Source organism: Octodon degus, unplaced genomic scaffold (assembly GCF_000260255.1).
Source record: "Octodon degus isolate 3935 unplaced genomic scaffold, OctDeg1.0 scaffold00022, whole genome shotgun sequence".
In the NCBI taxonomy this organism is placed as follows: domain Eukaryota; kingdom Metazoa; phylum Chordata; class Mammalia; order Rodentia; family Octodontidae; genus Octodon; species Octodon degus.
This window is the reverse complement of record NW_004524598.1, coordinates 13,347,674-13,368,176: the sequence shown is the minus strand read 5'-3', so window position 1 is coordinate 13,368,176 and position 20,503 is coordinate 13,347,674. Positions and strand designations below refer to the sequence as shown.

The following is a 20,503-nucleotide window of genomic DNA, read 5'->3' as shown; positions in this document are numbered from 1 at the left end:
TTCCATGACAAAGAACAACTAAAGAATTTCATGATGACAAAGCCAAGCCTACACAGACTACTAAATGATGTTCTAGAGAGGGAGCAAATTGATCACAACCCCATGAATGACAATGAAAAGAACCCACCAAATAGGGCAAACAATTAAACACAGGAGAATAAGAGGTTAAAAAAGAAAAAAAGAACATCCCTGAGCTCAATCCCCAGTACAGGAGGAAAAAACCCAAACCAAACCAAACCAAAAGCCTCAACAAAATACACAAACTACATATAAAAATGTTAACTATGGTGTACCTTAAATGAAAGAATTACCAAATTTTAAGTTTTACTTTATTTCATATATGTTCTATATCTCCCCAAATTTTCACAATTATTAATTTTAAATTTAAAAATTTATGTCATGAAGATAATCAGCAAAAACAGTATAAAATACTTTTCTTGTATCTGAAAGTTTTTAATTACATTGCTTTGATGTGGTATAGTATCACTGGGCAATTCTAGTCAACACTACCAGTTTTAATGACTTACCTGTTTGTTGAGTACTGGCTGTTGTAAACCATCAAATAGAAGCCTGATGCTTTCATACTTTGTTTCTTCACCAATACACTTGACTATGAGATCTAAACAAGAAAGCCGTGTGAAGCAATTTTTAAAGTGACCAGATTATAAAGCAAAGTCACCACCCTCATTTCCCAGATAGTACACTATGCAAAAGTAATATATTTCCCAAGCCAGTGTTTCTTCAAGAGGCTCCCTGGAGAAGTTTCCTGGTCAAGCAAAACAATGCTGTACCATGTACTATATATTCTGCAAAGTCATGGTTCAGATTTCATGGCCTCAATCATTTGCAGATTTTTCCTTAAGACCTAACTATTAATTGTTTGTGGAAACTCCCACAATTTCAGGGAAGCTGCAAAACTCTCTGCATTTGCTTGTTTTGTGGGAAGTTTGCAAGAAGCTAATCCAAAAGCATTACTCAGTTCTCCTTGCTGCTGACTGGCTGCTGCCCTGTAACCCATCTCTGATAGATAAATCAGGATTTCCCCATCACTATTATAGGTTGTTGTACCACTTATAGCTCTTGAGTATTCTCAGTATTCTTCTTCTTAAAGCCTTAAGATCTTCCCAAAGCACTCTACACCTTCTAAGGCTTTACTAATACAGTACTGTATTAAATTAAATTACACAACTGTAAGAGACATAGCACAGCTAGGGTTTAAACTATAAAAATAGGCACTGGCAGGTATTTTTCTGACCATATCTGAAATTCAAGAGTTTTCACAATTCATGGGTGCACAACAAATACAAATATCTGGGCTCCACTGTATCCCCTTTTAAAGATTTATAATCTACAAAGTATACTGAGATAAGCTGCAATACATTCACTACTATTACATGGAAAAGAGAGCAGGAAATAACACACATGGCATTATCCTATGAGGGTGAAGTAGAAAAACTAAATTCTAAAATGTTCGTATATTTTTGCAAACATACCCAGAAATACACACAGAAGCATAAGGATCAATACCAAAATGGAGTACAAGTCCATTTCTACACAATGGAGATGAGGGTCTCTACTTTTTTATAATACGCATTTTCATTGTCTTAATATCAGATTTTTTAAAATTTAATTTAAATATTCAAGTACATTTGTCATGTATCATTATTCCTGCTACCAAAGTCATCATTTTTTCCTAACATGTGTTCTCCCCAAGCATAAAACACTTTCATAGGCAAGTATTCAAATATTTGCCCTTTTCCCAATCATAATTAAACTCAATGCTATTCATGCAAAATTTTCACTTTATGCTTGGTTTTATAAGGCAAAACTAAAGAAGTAAAGGTCAAATTCAATTTTTTATCACACAGATCTTGTACATACTTCGTTAGGTTACACCTAATGATTCTATTTTGGGAGCACTACTCTAAACACTGTTTTCAATTTTAAACTGCACTTACTGCTGATATATAGTTAAGTGATTGACCTTTATGTATTAACTTTGTGTCCTTCAAATCTGCTATTAATTGCTTATTCAAGTCCATTGTCTGTGAACTCTTTCAGATTTTCTACATAGACAATCATGTCACCTAGGAACAACAGTACTTTTATTTCTTCCTTTACAACTTATATTCTGTTACTTTCCTTTCTTGTGTTATTAAACTAGCAAAGACTTTCATTATTCAAAGGCAGTATTGAGAGGAAATATTTTTGCCTTTGCTTGGTCTTACAAGGACAGCTACGAGTGTTTTGTACCATTGAGAATGTTACCTTGCTGTTCTGGTATGTATTGTCAAGTTAAGGCAGTTACTCAGTTTTAATCATGAATGGGTAGTGAATTTTTATCACAAATAGGTATTAATTTTCTCTAGTGCTTTTTTTTGGGGGGGGCATCAAATGATACAGTTATTTGATTTTTTTTCCTTTTTAGCCTGTTTAAATGGACTACAGTGATCAATTTGCAAATTTTGAACCAGGCCTGCATATTTAAGTAAATCTCATTTGACTGTAAAATTATTTATATTGGTATAGAAATCTTTTCATATATTTGGTGTATATTTTATACAATGTTGATCTGATTTTCTAATATTTTAGTGATTTTTTTGCATCTAGATTCATGAGAGATATTGGCCTGTAGTTTTAAAAAAAAAAACTGTTTTAGCATGTTTGATTTTTGGTTACTAGTGACTGGCCTTAGAAAGTGAATTAGAAAATATTCTCCCCTTCTCCAGCATCTGACAGTTATCATGAAAAACTAGTACTTTCTTTTTTTTCTGAAACAGTGTCTATTATGTGGTCAGAGTGGCCTTGAACTACCTTTATATAGTTCAGGTTAGCCACACATTTATAGCTACGTTCCTACTTTTCAAGTAGAGGATTCTAGGAATGTCCACCCCACCAAGCTGTAATTTATTCCTTAAATGCCTGATAGAATTCATGAGTAAATTCATTTAGTACACACAGAACTATCTAGATTGTTTCTTTGTTGTGTCTTTGGCACATGGTATCTTTCAATGAACTATTCTGTTACTCGTAGCTTATCAAACCTATGGGCACAGTTATTCATAGTACCCCCTCATTATCCTGTAGTGTCCATGGGATCTATAGTGGTCTCTTTGTTTCTAATTTGTCTTTGTCCCTTTCTTCTGTTCTCCTTTCTTCCTTCCCTCCACTCCTCTCTATCTCTTTTCTTTCTCTGCAATACTGGGGATTCAATCCAGGGCCTCACACATGCTAGCCACGCACTTCACAGTGGGCTACAGTTCCAACACTTCTAAAAAGTTTTACTTTGAGACAGGATTTTGTTAATTTTTCCAGAGTGGCCTTGAATTTGCAATCCTTCTGCCTCAGCCTGAAGAGTACCTGGAATTACAGGCACGTGCATTAACACTCAGCGTCTGCTTTTCTTAGTTACCCTGGCCAAAGGAGTATCAACTTTACTGATCTTTTCAAAGAACTAGCTTTTGGTTTTACTTATTTTCTCTATTTTTTTTTTTTCAGTTTCATTATTTATGCTCTAATTCTCCCTTCCGGCTCCCCCATCACCCCCCAGTTAATTTTTTTTTTTTTTGCTGTACCAAGGATCTAACTGAATGTTGTGCTTACTAGGCACTTATACTGAACTATATCCCTAGCCCTGTCTGATTAATTCAATTAATCAATTAATTCTAATTAATTCAATTAATTAAATTTGATCTTCCTTTTTCTAGTTACCCGATTTCTTCAGGCAATAAATTTATGTCTTTATTTTCTAATACATACATTTAATGCTGTATATTTTTCTCTAAGTAGTATTTCTACTGTGTTCCAAAAATTTGGGATAGATTGTGCTTTTTCATTTAATCCAAAGTAGTTTTATTTCTGTTGATACTCTTCTTTGGGTAATGCAGTTTTAGTAAAAGGCCAAAGATCTATACGATCTGAAGAGAAACCAGAGTATAGTAATGCAGTTTTGGAAGTGTGCTGTTTAGCACCAAGTTCTCAAGTATCTTTCTGTTACCAATTTATAGTTTCATTCCACTGAAGTTGAAGGGCAGATATTATATAATTCTATTCTTTATATTTGTGGAGGCATTGTGGTGACACCTGTAATCCCAGCGCTTGGGTAGCTGAGGCAGGAGGATCACTGTGAGTTCAAAGCCAGCCTGGGCTACATAGTGAGTTGAAAGCCAACTTGGACTACAGAGTAAGACCTTGTCTCTAAAAGAAAAAAAAAAAAAAGTCTAATTCTGGATGTGGCTTATCTTGGTGAATATGCCCTGTGAACCTAAAATGAATATGTATTTTGCTTTCGTTAAGCAGTTCACAGATGATAACTACATTCAGTTGACTAATGGTATTCTTGAGCTTAACTATGTCCTGATTTTCTGCTAGCTACAACTGACCATTGCTAATAAAGGGGTGTTGAAGCCTCCAACTGCAGTAGTAGTGGAGTAATCTACTTCTCTAGTTCTATCAGTTTTTGCTTTATGCAGTTTGATGCCCTGTTGCTAGGTGCACATGCAGTAAGTAAGAGAAAACAGCCCTTCAGCTTTATTTTTTTCCTTCAAATTAGTAATGTAACAACCATTGTTAACTTGCTATTGTCTTCAAAATCTGTAACATATGTAATGCAGTATGTTACCTTGTTTCTGTCTTTGAGCCCTTTAGCATTATATCTGTATCCCTGATAAATTTTCTTAGTCTGAGGGCTTTTCTGTCTGAAATAGTTACTTCTGGCTTTTGTAGAAGAAGTGTAATTTTCTTCATTGTTTGTTTTTAATCTATATGTGACTCCATTGTTAAATGAATTTCTTACACATTACATCTAGCTGAGGTTTGTTTTCTGATCCACAGGGATACCACTGTTTCTGTCTTTTCACTGGTGTGCTTAGCCACAGATGCCCAAAGTGTTTGCCTGATATACTTGGATTGATAGTTACCAGATTTATTACTGCTATTTGTTGGTCCTTGTTCTTTAAACCTATCTTTATCTTCCCCTTTTTTACCTTTGTGGTTTTCTCTCCCTTCCTTAGCATTTGAGTTGCATTTTCCCCTCTCCTTTCACTTTTTTTTGTTTTTTTTAGCTGTTTTACAGTTTATAATGTACACTTAACCAAGTCTACTCTTAGATCACACTGTAGTGCTTCATAGCAGCAGAAAGTTCTTGTAATATCCAAATAATCGTATTCTTTGTGCATCACTGCTATCATCAATTCTGCTTAAACACAGGCAGACGTGTATTACACGCAAAGAAACAACTGAACATAATTCTATTATTCTTTTGAACACAAGTGGTCTTTTAGATCAATTAAATGTAAGAAAAGTTAAGTTTTTATTTATCTTATCTTCACTTATTCCCTCTCGGATGCTCTCTTTCTTCATGCAGATCCAAGCTTATTCCCGTCTCACCTTTCTCCTAAGGAATTTCATACAGATTTAGCCTAACCAGAAACAAAATCCTTCAATTTTTGTTTGAGAAAGTTCATTTCTTCACTTTTAAAAGACAATTTCAAAGCTTACAGACTTCTAAGTTGACAGATTTTTTTCTCTTAACATTTGAAATATTTGAATGAGTTTTTTCTCTTAATATTTGAAATATTTTATTTGCTCATATATAAGATAGTTTTTTCTTCTGGCTTCTTTCAGAGTTTTTTTTTTTGGTTTTTGTTTTCTATTTTTTGATTTTCTGTAGTTTCAAAACATTGTACCTAGGTATTACTATATCTTTGTTTGGTTGTTTTTGTTATTGTTCCTGAAATTTATCTCATCTTTTCTGAGCTTTCTTGTTTAGGGTTTGGTGTCTTATAATTCTGGGAAATTCTCAAGTTATTATTGCCTGAAATATTTATTCTGTTCCTTTCTTCTCTATCTGAACTTTTCATCCTTTTGTACCTTTGCCACAGTTATTTCATTCTTTTTACTTGACTTTCTATGTTGGGTATTTTGTAATGAGATAGTATTATTCTCAAGCTATTTTCCTCAGCAGCATCCTATCTACCAATGAGTCCGTAAAAGGCACTCTGCATTTTTTGCATTTTTGTTGTAGCATTTTTAATCTCAGCTTACACTGTCCATTCTATTCCTATATGCTAATTACCTTATTCATTAGAACCTTCAGAATCTTATTCATAGTTGTTTTAAATTACTAGTCAGTTAATTCTAATATACTTGCCACAGCTGGTTCTGGTTCTTATTATTCCAGTTCAGTTATTTTTTTGCCTCAGTGGGTGCTTTGTAAAATGGTCTGTATAGTTGGACAAGACACGCCAGACATAAGAAAACTCTCTTACTGCAAACAAGCCTTTAGCAAAGCCGAAGTAAGGCTTGAAGAGAGAACAGGGTTCTACAGTCCTGGGAATAGGTCTCTTAGTCTGCAAAACTGGACTCAATTTCACACATGCTTTTCTCAGGCCCTTAAGTAGGACAGAACAGCTCGAGCAGGACACTCCCTCCCATGACCATGAGGGGACTTTTCTCTGATACTCACTTTGAGAATATAATCAAAATTCTAGCATTAAAACTCACAAAAAGGGCTGGCCAGATAGCTCAGTGGACTAAAGCGCCTGCTTCAGCAGACTGCAGCGCCTGGGGTTCAATCCCCAGTGTGCCATGCCAGCCACATCCCTAGGGTGTGCTGAGATGGCGAGTAAGAATGGACATGGTGGCACACATCTGTAATTCCAGCTCTTGGGAGGCTGAAAACAGGAGAATCACTACTAGTCCAATCTAAGTAGTGAGGCCCTGCACACCCTGTCCTAAATTCACTAAAAAAAAAAAAAAAAAAAATCACAAAAGTACAGGGGTCTCTGCGTTTTGGTTCCTGTGGAGTTTGCAATGTCTTAGACTTGTCAGTTCCAGTTCAGAGTTCCTTACTTCAGTACTAGTTCCCACAGAGGTTTGTGTTCATGGGTTTCTATTCCAACTATCAATGACTCTCTGGAGAGCGGTACTCCCATCCTCCCATGAGAGACATGTCACTTTAACCAGAACTCATTCTAAGTTATTGTTGAAAGAATCTCGCTATAACTGAGGAGCAACAGTCTTATTTTAAAGTTCATAGTGAGCCAGGCATGGTGGCACATGCCTGCAATCTCAGTACTCAGGAGGATGAGGCAGGAGAATCACCGTGAGTTTGAGACCGACCTTGATTGCATAATGAGACACTCTCAAAAAGACAAAAACAAAGTTCTTAGTAGTAACATGAAAAGAACAAATTCTATTTATTGAGTTAATTTTAATTAGCCAATGTAACTACTGCCAAAATAAAATCTCACAATAAAACTTAATTAATTACTACATACTGTGACCTCAAAGGGGCAAGTAATTTATTAAGTCACTTAAATATTGCACCTGGAATGTAATTCATCATTTCTTCAAAAGTCTTTTTTGCTGCTTTTTGCTTATCTTGGAGAGAGCGGGGTTCCGTATTTTCACAAAATATAGCATCTGAAAAACGTATTGAAACAAATATTTCTGAAATATTTCCTTATAGTAGAAATGCTAATAAACTGAAGAAAAATAAGACCTATTACTGTTTTAAATCCAATGAAAACCACAGGTATACAAAACATGAAACAAAGATGAGACAAAATACCTCTGAGAAGTGTTATGAGTGAGACCAAGCGGTGCTCCTGAAACAGCTGTTCCAGTTTACAGTGAAGATAGTAATCTGTGTACATTTCCAGGGTGTTTTTAAAGAGAATTCGAGCTCCCATTAGTAGATGATGAAGCCAGTCAGGAACTTGGAAGACTACCCGTCCTGAAAAGAATCAATTGAGGCTAGGGAGATAGCTCAGTAGAATAAGCGCTTGCCTGGCAAGCGCAAGGGCCTGAGTTCAATCCCCGGTTCCGCCAAAAAAGAATCAATTGAGTACTTTGCTCAATTTGTTTGATAGATATTTTCAATATTTTCCAATATAGAAATTTAGTCAACATTAACTTTAGTAAGTTCAAAACCAACTACATTCAATCTTACAAATGTAGTATCTTCCAAGTTAAAAAAAAAAAGACAAAATGAAGCAATAGTCTAAGCAGGAATTCGTATTACTGAAGAAATAAGATAAATGAAAAACAAGATTGAACATAAATCACTTAGGTCTTACCTACATACATCAGGAAATCATAGACTCCTTCTATAGTCATCACTTCCATAAAATAATTCTGATTTTGTTTTCTCTCTATATTCTCAGCTCGATTTGCATTATTCTTAAACAGATCATTGAAAAGCTGAAGTTGAAACAACAGATACATAGTCTATTACACCTACTGATAATAATCACTTAAGACTAAACCCAGAACAAGGGTAATTGAGCCTTTACCAATTAAAAGAATATCCAGTTAAAATCTGCTTCCAAAATTCCTCATTTATACTCCAAATTACATAAAACATGTATATTCCTCCTCCCACAATACTATATAAAAACTTGCATCCATTTTACACACAACAAATAATTCATTACACATAAAGAACTCCCCTCCTTTTCTTTTTGAGGCAGGGCCATGTATTCTAGGCTGGCCTCAAACTTGCAGTGATTCTCTTGCCTCAGCTTCCTGAGTGCTGGGACTGCAAGTATGTGCCACCACACATGGCTGCCCCTTCTTTGCTTTATATACCAAAAGAAGCAAAACAGTTGTATAAAAATGTGTAAATATTCACACATAATTTTTAATAACAACATGAATTAAAATTAATGATCAATATTTAATAAGTAGAAATGATAATCTGGCTTTTCAGCAAAGTTTATCAGGACAGTAATATTCAAAGCCCAAAAAATTCTAATCAATATGAAAAAGCAACACAGGAAGAATTAGTTACAGTATAAAAAGATGAAATACAACTAAATCTCTGTTCCATCTCTCCAAAATATGCAGTCTATTACCAATAATAGCCAAATATATCTTAGGTAACTGATTTTGAGAAAAATATTATTTATTTGTATGTCTATTCAATAAGTATTTATTAAGTATTTTCTATTATGTGGGACAGCATGGAAAGGGCAAAAATACAAGACAGGTCAGAAAATTAACATCTAACAGAAATAAGCCAATACATAAATGAAATGACATAAAACAGTGACTGTAAGAAAAATAAAGGACAGGAGACTGTAGAGGTGGTATGTTCAATCTTATCTGAAGATGAAGTTTTTTAAAAGCCTCTTAGAAAAGTTTCAGAAGAACCAAGAACATAAATTCTACAAGTTCCCCTGTTAGAGATTCTTTAATGAGACAGAAACCAAAAACATTTTCCTCAACCCAAAAAATGAGAAAAGTGCTCTCTCTTCCAGCTAAGTCCCTTTATTCTTAATATGTTTTCAATTTTTTCATTAGAGAACAGGAATAGTCTAGAAAAGAGAGGGAGCAAAACAACCTGGCCACCTAATTCCAAAGCTACTAGATTTCTGTATATTCCCCTGTAGTTTCTACCTAAATGGCTGCAATCAATGGGTTTTTAAAAAAAAAAAAAACAGTACTTCCTACTTCTTTCACTTGGAACCACATCAAGTATGTTGATAATACTTTATAGTTTGTCTAAAAATAATCTACTCAATATAAAATATTCTTTGAGCAGATGTTCCTTCAGCAAAGTCAACTTTCACTCTGATCAAACATTCAACACTATCTTGCAGATACAGTTCATATGTACCAAAACTCACACCATAGTATAATTCTTTCCTTATACTTCCCCAGGGTAATCCCTGTAACCCTACATACTAGATCTTTAAGATTCTATCACTCACAAGTATGCACACATAGTAAAGGCCACTTAAACAATTTAACTATTTTTTACATCTTTTCAAACAGTTGTGAATTTCAACATCAGGTATGTTCATAATCGTCCCTTGAGAGAAGGTAAGTATGACTGAGCTGAACGGCACCTGTCTGTTTCTTGGAAGACATAACCATTACTGAGGTAGTGTGAGACTTCCAGAGCCACTTCAGATGAGGACTGAACAGAGGGGAGGAAAACTTAAGGCCTAAACATCAATTTCTTCTAATATATTTTTTACTAATGATAATAGGTAATAGAATTTCTGTGTTTAATAAAGATAAATGTAAAGAACCACTAAAGAAAGCAAGAGCTCTGTTAACAGAGACAAAGCACAGTCCAAAACCAAATTTAAGATGGGCCAAAGCTCTTCTAACTACTATATTGCTCAGAACAATAGAGGGGTGGCTGCTGGGCCCCTCCCACCCCGTGGTCCTGTGCCTGTCCACATGAGCTGCTCAGAAACCTTCAGTACAAGCAGTATTTGTAATGCAGTACATCAACCTAAGTCCTGTTTTGCCTGAAAATGTCTGCAGAATAACCACCACCACCTTAAAAATTGTACACACAGCAGAAATTCTGTGAAAATTTTAAAATTAAAATGAAAACTTCTTTAAAGTCTTAATAGGTTTAAAAAACAGACACAGTAGACAGATCAGAAAAAAAAAAAATAGAGACAGACATTGAAAATAGAAAAAAAATTAAATCAGAGTTCCAAAAGGAGACAAGGTGCAGAATAGGGAAAAGGCATTATCTACAAAGATAACAGCTGAACATTTTTCAACGTTGGTTAAAAAATAAAACTAAAGTAGACTACTAAAATGACAGCCTGATGGCCTCCTTCTCCATAGCTACATTCATTCTAGTACAGTCTCCTCGAAAGCAACTGGAGGCCTGCCTCTGAACTTAACTACTCCTTGACATGCAGTACCTTCTTATTGTTTTCTGAAGTAGGGCTGAGGATGGTCAGTTCTGGTCTACTTGGTTTAGGCTTTGGAGATTCACAAGAATTAATGAAGTTCATGATGAAAGGTTCCAAATGCTGACCTTTCTGTGGTGAGAGATTGTTGCAAGAAAATTGAAAAATCAAAATTATGACTTTTAGTATTACCAACCCCAGTATTTATGACTATCATGTTATAAATACACATAAATTTATTCACCTCTTTCATTAGTTTTCCAGGAACAGACTTTATAATTTTCCCTGCAATCAAAAGTAAAATAATTTTATGAAGACATATTTTATAATTATTCATATATCACCTTAAGTAATTATAGGGGCTGGAGAGATGGCTCAGGGGCTGGAGAGATGGCTCAGTGGTCTAAGGCACCTACTTAGAACAAGCTTGGCAAAGCATCAGGGACCGCGGTTCAATCCCCCAGCATCACATGCCAGCCAGCCCCGCCCCCTGGTGGGCTGAGCTGGCCACACACACACACCTCTCTCTCTCTCTCTCTCTCTCTCTCTCTCTCTCTCTCAAAAAAATAAAAATTTAAAAAAAAAAAAAGTAATTATAGCCAGTGAAATATAAAGCCGTAAAAACCATTTGTAATTGACTTTCACAGTCAACAGACATTTACAATAAATATGGTATGGGTGCAAGTGGAGCTTACTTCAAAATAATTTAGTATGGTAGGAAAGTGATGGGAGGGAACAAACCTAGTTGGTACCTGTGGAAGTGAGGAAGTCATTACATATTTCTCTACTGTTTTTTTGTACTGGGAATTGAACTCAAGACCCTCAGGCTTGCCATGCAGAAGCTTATACCCCTGTGCTATCTCCCCAGCTCTACTTTTGTATTTGAAACTTCAATTTTAAAGGTTTTCAAAAGATTTTCAAATTCTCTACAATAAATGATTGTTATATATATCTAAATTTTACCAATAAAATCTAATTTTTTTTAAAAAGATTTTTTTTTTGGGTACTGGGAATCGAACTCAGGACCTCGTGTTTGCTTGCCAGGCAGGTTCTTGCGCCACAGAGCTACATCCCCCGCCCCCCAAGATTTTAAATAATAATGAATAATAATATGTAGGAACATATAATAGTAAACATAACAGTAAAAAAAGTTTTAAGAATTAATGTAACATTGCTGGGCATGTTGGCACTCAGGAGGCTGAGGCAGTAGGACTGCTGTAAATTCGAGGAAGAGGAGGAGGAGGGGAAGGAGAAGGAACAGGAGAAGGAGGAGGATAAAAAGAAGGAGGAAATAGAAGAGGAAGAATGGGGGAAGGAGGAGGAGGAGGTACAGGAGGAAATAGAAGAGGAGGAGGAAATGCATTATAGGTGCAAGTGGAGCTTCAAAATAATTTAGTACAGTAGGAAGTAATGGGAGGGAACAAGGAAATGGAAAAGGAGGAAGAGGAGAAAGAGAAGGAGAACAAGAAAGAGAAAGGAAAAGGAGGAGGAGGAGGAGGAGGAGGAGGAGAAGAGGAGGTATTTAAAAATTATTTGAATAGTTTCTATTCCAAATTTTCAGAGGAAGAATTTTTATTTTAATCCAGTTTTCCAAATTTTAATATTATCTCCAGTATCAAAAGTATCACGCCATTTTATGCTTTTTTTCCAGTATTTAAAAGTAACAAAATCAAATCAAAACTGACAAATACGATTTAAATTTTAGCTAAATTTAGAAAAAAATTTATGGCAATAGAACATATTAATAATAAAAAGTAAAAATATTGTTTCATACAAAATACCCAAATCCTCCACTTGGCTAGTTTTGGTTTTTATACTCCTAGGAATACTTCTAATCCCCCCAGAGTGTCTCCAAATTCTTTACATTACACGATTTTATCTATGTCCTCCTCTACGTGTTGATTTGCTTAATGGGATAGCAAGTAAAACTAAACATCTAATCTTTACCTTTCTCTTGTCCTCCAAAACTTCAGCTGGATCCTATAAACTCAGTAAATTCAACTCGGCTCTCAATTTATCTCAGCAAGCAGCAGAATTCATCCAGTTGTTTAAACAGAAACTTGGATGATCTTTGATCATTTTTTCACCCTCACTCAAACCTACTTAGTATCCACATATACCCTATTCTACTTCCTAAACACGGTACATAGCCAAAGGTACCATAAAATATCCTCAGTTTCCCCCATAAGACCACAAATTAAAAAAGAGCTGCCGAGCAAAGAAAACCACCCACAGAATGAAAAGACAACCTAAAGAAAAAAAGTTGCCAGCTACTCCTCAGATGAAGACTCTACTCTAGACTTACAAAGAATTCAAAATAGATTCCCCAAAAATAAAAGAACCAATCAAAAACTAGACAACTAAAATGAACAGGCACAAATGTCCAATAAATACATGAAAAAAAGTTGTGCATCTCAGACCATTAGAAAAATGAAAATTGAGAACACTGAAATTCCTTCTTACTCCAAATAGAAATCACTAACAAATGCTGGCAAAGATATAGAGAAAAGGAACCCTTCTATATTGTTGGTGAGAATATAAATTGGTAAGACCACTATGGAAATCTGTACACAGATTACTCAAAACATGAAAAAACAAAAATTCCATCCAGCCAGTATTCTCATTTTACATAACTTGTCAAAACAGGTTTAAAAAAAAAAAGATAAAGATATCATATTACTGAGATAACACTTAGATTGGTGTTTATAGCAACCACAACTTACAATAGCTAAATACTGGAAGTGGCCAACGTATGAACGGATAAAGAAAATGTATTTATATACAATGCAGCATTATTCTGTCATAAGGAAGCATAAATTTTAGTTCTCTGAAGGAACAGTCCCTGAGACCATGTTAAGTGAAAGAATCAGACGCACAAACACAAATATCACATGGTTTCTCTTACATGAAAAACCCAAAGCATAAATCATTTAAAGACTAAAGTAAAAGACAACAGCAAATAGGGAGACAGATCTTACTACACATGGGAAGAGGACCAAGACGTGGAGGAGGTAGAGTACAAAAAATTAACATACATGTGCCAGCTCCCCAAAACAAACGTGTTATGAGCTGTAAACATGTAGTAATAAAAATTTTAAAATAAATTTTAGGAAACCACTTAAAAAATGTTATGTAGGCTGGGTGTGGTGGCACACACTTGTTATCCCAGCGCTCAAAAGGCTGAGGCAGGAGGATCACTACAAGTTTGAGGCCAACCTGGGCTACAAAGTGAGTTCAAGGCCAGCTTGAACTGCATAATGAAACCCTATCTCAGACGCACACACCCACACACACAAAAGCATATCAGTGGTGCATACCCATAATCCCAGCATTCAGGAGATTGGGACAGGAAAATTGCTGTGTTGAAGACCAGCCTAAACTACATAAGCAAGACCTTGTCACACAATCCCCACTCCCTCCCCCGCAATTCAGAGAGATTTTGCCCTGAAACAAAAACTAGAAGGCTGGGGATTAGTTCAGTGGTACAACTCCCATGACTTAAGCCCCACTATGGGGTCGGAAGAGGAAGGAAGGTGATTGTTTTATAATTGTGAAGTTTATATCCTGGTTTCTGCTGATTCTGTTGTTGTTTTGTTTTGTTTTGTTTTGTTTTGTTTTGTTTTGGTGGAACTGGGGATTGAACTCAGGCCCTTGCGCTTGCCAGGGAAGCACTTATTCCACTGAGCCATCTCCCGGGCCCTGATTCTGTTTTGTAAGCTGTATGTTCATTCTGTCTTCTCCGTGCAAAATGGTATTCAAATTCTAGCTACTGATTAGTGAGGGCCTTCTTTCTTTATTGAGTACATTGGTTAAAAATACTTCTGGTTTGTACATAGGGTACGGGGCCCTACTCCACTAAATCGGCCGCTGCTGTTTAGGTTTTTTTTTTTTTTTTTTTTTTTTTAAACTCAGGTGTATATCTAATGTTCCAGCAGCATTTCAATGCCTTCCCCTTTTTAAAAAACCATGCTCTGCCAAGCACAGTGGCACAGGCCTGTAATCCCAGCACTGAGACAAGCTGAGGTAAAAGGACTGCAGGTGTTTTTGTTTGAGTACTAATGAAAATAGAAAAATTACAAGTGATACAGAATTTCATTTTTAAAAATATGAATTTCACAGTACTTGTTGTAATGCATACTGTTGTCTTCCAAATAGTTGTTCATTATTACCAGATATATACATGCAAAACTGGAAAAAGAGGGCCAGTTATATGGCTCAGCAGCGTAAGTGCATGCCTGGCAAGCACAAGATCCTGAGTTCAATCCTCAGCATAGGAAAAAAAAAATTAATTTTTAAAAAAATAATAATAATGGCCAGCCACATAGCTCAGCAGATTAAAGTGCCTGCTTAGATAGAGGAAGGGCCAAGGGTTCAATTCAATCCCTGCCCTGCCATGCTGGCCCTGCCCCCGAGACTGGGCGTGGTGGCACACACCTGTAATCCCAGCGCTTGAGAGACTGAAAAATAGGAAGGATCACTGCAAGTCCAATCTGTGTGGTGAGACCCTGTAAACCCTGTAGACCCTGTATTAAATGCATTTAAATAATAATAATAATAATAATAATAATAATAAATTGGAAGGAGAAAGAAATACGTAAGAAATTAAGAGAAAAAGGACAAATGATTAAAAAAAAAAGAAACAAAACAAATTAAGCAATAACTGCTCCTTTTCATAGACCAGCAGAAACCCACATGCAGGTTCTAACCCAGCCTAGGCAACAACCAAGTGAGACTCTGTCCCAAAACTAAAGGTTCAAAAAGCTCAGTGCAAAGCCATGAGTTCAATCTCTGGTAAGGAAGAAAGGGGAGGAGGGAAGGAGAAAAGCCTTGCTTATCAATCAAGTGCCCACAGTATACAGATGTCTGGGGTGCTCTGCCCTGTTCCATGGGTCTACAGATTAACACGTTACTGTAAGTCATGATGCATGCAGTAAGAAAGGGCTCCCCTTCTGTTCTTTTAAGTTACCTTGGCTGTTACTATGCATGTTTGTGTAAATTACGCATTATGCTTATGAAGTTATACCACATGTGCATGTTATAACCTGTGCAAGTGATACCAATTTTGTAACTTTGTATGGTTCCACTGTAACTTTATTAACTGTTATAACCTGACATATGTGCTGCCATCTTGTTCTGTATGCGCCATTCTAAATGCTGTAACTTTCCACTGTGCCCCGTTCTCTACTTGAGAACCTGCAGTTGGGCCTTTCTCACGCTGTCCTTTGTGTGCACCCAAATCTAGTTCGGGTCCAACGTCCTGTTCTTGCCCTCGTTCCCAGCTACAAATTGTACCCACCACTGCACCTATGATTGTTCATTAGAAACAGGTAACTTTTCAACTGTAGCCCCTAGATGAACCCTTGACATCAGCTTTTGTGGTTTATTGGCTTAAATACCCACTCCCCTCATCCTCCCGGTGTGCACCTCAGCATTTGCCGGGGTGTCTGCCACTGGATACCAGCTACAATAAAGCGCTTCTTTTTGAGCCTGCCTCATTTTTTAGTTACAACAGTGCACACACAACCGGCTTGATTTTAACTGAGAATAAATTATATCCAGACATCAGCTTATAGATAAATTTACACCTTTGCAATATTGTAACTTCTAAACAGTAAATATATTTTCTGTTTATATGGATTTTCTCTAATATCCCTCCATAACAGTTTGTAGCAATTTTCTTCCTAATGGTCTTACAGATGCATAATTACTAGGTTTAATCCTAGGCACTGATTCTAATAGCCTTTATAATCTTTCTCCAAATACTGCTGGGTTTATGTTTCTCCAACACAAACCTGATTAGACTTTTTTTTTTTTTTTTTAACATGTTGGCAGTACTACGGATTGATGCCAGGGACACGGCACTGAACTTACATCCCTAGCCATTTTTATCTTGACACAGGGTCTCACTAAGTCACTAAGGACCTTGGAGTCACTGGGAAAGGCAAGGTTCACTTTGGGGGAACACTGGTGCTTTGAGTGTCACTTTCTGGCTTCAGTTCCGATCCCTCAGCCCACTGGCACAAACTTTCTAGTTTCCACCACTGAGTTTTGAGCCTTCCCAGTGCAGATCTGTGAAATGTTCCTGCAGGAGACATTGTCTTGGGCTTTTGGCCTCCAGTTAAAAGACTCTTGGCTGGGGTTCGGGGTGACGACTTGACAGCACCATTGCAGACTCTAAGTCTTTCATTCAGGACATTGTCTTGGGATCAGCTGGATGTTTTGGTCTTTAGTATGTGGACAGATTTCCTGCACTGTTTTTGTATGTGACTCTTTAGGTAACTATTATAAAATAAAATATAGTTAAGTGCCCTGTATCATACAGTTTTCCCTTGCAAAACCCCAACTACAACAAGGATCAAGTCCAAATCCCTTACCATGATACTCTTGCTACTAATTATCTTACTAGCTCCCCTCTCTCACATGTACCCCATGTTCTGAACTACCACACCTTCCTATTTGATTCATTTCTCTTCCATGTCTCCTACACATGCCAGCCCCTAAATCTGCATTTCTTCCTGATGACTTTCACTAATCTTTCAAGATCTAGACAAAGGGGACTGACCCAAAAATGGCTTAATTCCCTAGAGTGCCAGCAAATCACTCTTTCATAAGGATCATCACACATAGGTAATGTGTGTGTGTGTGTGTGTGTGTACACAGTCAGAAGAGCAGAACAAAATAGTATAAACAAAGGTGGAAAACAAAATACATATATATGGGGTTTAATTTAATAAGGTATTAAAAAAAAACTGGTAAAAAATATTGCTATCAGACCATACACTGACTTTCAGAGGATTCTTTAGGAATGAAGGTTTTCTATACAACACCAAAGGATTTTATATCCCTGTGACATATGAGCTAAATTGGCTGGAGACAGGAAAATGAGATTAGTCGGGAAGCTTGGTACAGTCCAAACAAGAGGCAATGAAGACCAGAATTAAGTAAATGGTACATAGACTAAGAAAAAAGGCAAGAGCCAGAAATTGAAAAATAAATAGATGTACAGTAGCAGCATCGGAATGAAAATTTCCTGGTGTTGTGGTTTGTGTCTAGGTGTCCCCTAAAGCCTCACTCAGTGATAGGGCATGGTCTTCTAGAGTTCATGATTAATTTACAATCCAATGTTGGGATTATGGGTATGAGAACTGCTGGGATTATGGGTGAGTGCAACAGTGGCCCTGGGACAGATAGCCAGAATGCCATCTAAGGAAGGTAGAGAGGCTTTCTCTCTGCTGCTGCCACTGTTCCTCCATTTTTGCTCTTGCTGTTTTGCTGTTTTCTGCCACCATGAACTGCTGCCTTCTGCTATGTGCCACTCTGCCTTGGAGCCAGCTGATTATGGACTGAATTTCCACTAACTGTGAGTTAAATAAACTTTTCCTTCCTTAATTTTGAGGGTTGGGCATTTTGTCTTAGCAATGAAAGAAAAGTAATTAAGACACACGGTGATGCTAATGTTTCGAGCACAACAAGATGACTACAATACCATTGACAGAATTACATAGTGGGGCCAGGAATGTAGCAAAGCAGTACAAGTGTCTGTTGGCAAGTACAAGGGCCTGAATTTAATTTCCAGTTAAAAAAAAAAAAGAATCGGGGCCAGAGAGATGGCTCAGTAGAATAAGTGCTTGCGTGGCAAGCACAAGGCCCTGAGTTCAATCCTCGGTTCTGGGAAAAAAAAAAAAAAAAAAAAAAAAAAATCACATAGTGGATCTAAAAAGAAGCTAGATGGTCACAACTGGTAATGAGAAAAGTTTAAAAATCAGACTCCATTTAGAATTTTGTTTTTGGTTTACAATGCTGAGAATATGAGGCTCATCTAAGAGCCTCATATACTAAGCCAGTATCTTACCCTGCACTATACCTCTTGCCCTGGAAATGCTATAAATATAGGAAAGAACTGAAGTAACAGGTTCTACTAAACCTGGCAAGAAGAAAATTATAGACCAACTCATGGCAAACACCCTTATTTAGATACATGGAGAGAAGGGAGGATTAAAAAGAGGAACGAAGGGCCAGGAAGCTAGCTCAGTGGCTTAAGTGCCTGCCTGGCAAGCACAAGGTCCTGAGTCCAATCCCCGGTTTAAAAAAAAAAATAGTAAAGAGAGGAAAGAGTCAGTTAAGACCATGATACCCATCTATTAAATGCCAGAAAAGAATTTCTAAAGGCAACAGAAGGCATCAAGATGGGTGAGAAATGAAAAGAAGTCTGCACCTCTGGTAAAAAATGAGATCACTGATGATCAGCAGAAAGGACAGTGATTGAGAAGCAGTTTTTAACACCAAAGCAGAATGCATGTTCTAAGGAGAGCTGTGACATAACTTATTGAAATTCTTAAAATTATTAATTGCATTTTTTTCCCAGTGCCATGGCTCAAGCACAATGTTTCACCCATGCCAAACAAGTGCTCTATCACTGGGCTACATCCCCAGTCTAAAGTATTTTTCTTCTTTTTTATTTTTAAGAGTGCATATTTACACCGTATGTGATGGATCAATGGATAGAAAAGTATAACCCATCTGGATTTCTGTTGATTTTTTGCTACTTAGAAAAACTACAACAATTTAATAAAAAGTGACAACTACAATCAGATGCTCAAGTATAACACAAAAAATATCTTCTAAAACATTATCTTCAAAAAATACTGTCAATGTCTAGCCAAGAGTGGTGGGCACACCTGTAATCCCAGCACTGGAGAGGCTGATACACGAAGATCACTGCAAATTAGAGGTCAGCCTGGGCTACGCTAGAGTTCGAGGCCAGCCTCTTGTCCCCCCAAAACAGAATCCATCATAATTAAATTTCTTCAATATCTCAGAAGGCTATTTTCAGTATTTTAAATAAATAGACCACATATAAGCTTTTCACATAAGTTCAATTTCCTTTACAATACTGCTAGTGAAAATAAGGGAATTTACAGCCTGCAAAATAGTTTTACAAATTAAAAAGTTAATCTAAAATTAATGATCAAAATTATATTCCACTAAATTTTTAAAATTATCAACGAAAGAAAAAAAATGTTTAAAACCACACTTCAAGCCAGAAATGATTCTGCATACTCTATCCCACGTGTACTTTCCATGCCAGAGATTTCTAGCCAATATGATAAACTTCAAATATAATTCATGTACAGAAGTAGCATGAGAAAAAATTTGCTCAGAAGATTAATTCAATTTAACTAACTTATACAACATTTATTTACCACAATTACTACTATGAACTACCCAAAGAAAATTAGCCTTTATGAAATATTTGCAACATTTAAAATACAAAAAAAGGAAAGATGTGCTGTAACTAAGATGTAGGAAAAAGCAGCTGAGTCTTAAATTAAGTCAAAGATCTGGTCTTTCTCAGATTTTATGAGAAGTTTCAAATACCATGTCTATTAATATAATATATGCTAAAATACCTCCTCCTCGTCCTCATATGGCCACGCACCAAGTAATGGCAAAGAAATGTTCTGAGAAATGTAGTGTCAGGCGATTGCTGCTGTGTGAGCATCTCAGATGGACTGACCACACTAAAGTGGCTACAGATTCACTAGGCAATATATTTTTATATGACTAACTACATATACACATTTGTCATTGACCAGAACATTATTACATGGCATATGATTTTACTTACATTTAAAAAATAAAGACAAAAATATATTGGCTAATAACAACATGCTGTGATAAAATATATAATCAGAATTCACAAAATGGATGGGTTGAAGTCATCAACTGACAACCTGTCTCCAACTACAAAAATAAATCCCCTACAATTTACCATATGTCCATATCATAGCAACTATTTTTCTAAATCTGAAAATATTGCTTCTTTTTAGTTTATCTTC

The 20,503-nt window shown here is 36.3% G+C and overlaps 1 protein-coding gene across 6 annotated transcripts in view; it reads right to left on the bottom strand.

Annotated features, from left to right (window-relative positions):
• Snx14 (sorting nexin 14) overlaps positions 1–20,503 on the bottom strand; it is a 114,577-nt gene that overhangs the window by 3,139 nt on the left and 90,935 nt on the right. For all 6 annotated transcript variants that reach the window (XM_023711950.1, XM_004628242.2, XM_023711947.1 and 3 more), the window contains 6 exons: positions 10,909–10,949; positions 10,677–10,796; positions 8,082–8,205; positions 7,574–7,738; positions 7,330–7,425; positions 528–619 (listed from right to left, as the gene is read on the bottom strand). In XM_023711950.1, coding sequence (XP_023567718.1) covers positions 528–619; positions 7,330–7,425; positions 7,574–7,738; positions 8,082–8,205; positions 10,677–10,796; positions 10,909–10,949 — 638 coding nt within the window. The remainder of the gene's footprint in view (positions 1–527; positions 620–7,329; positions 7,426–7,573; positions 7,739–8,081; positions 8,206–10,676; positions 10,797–10,908; positions 10,950–20,503) is intronic.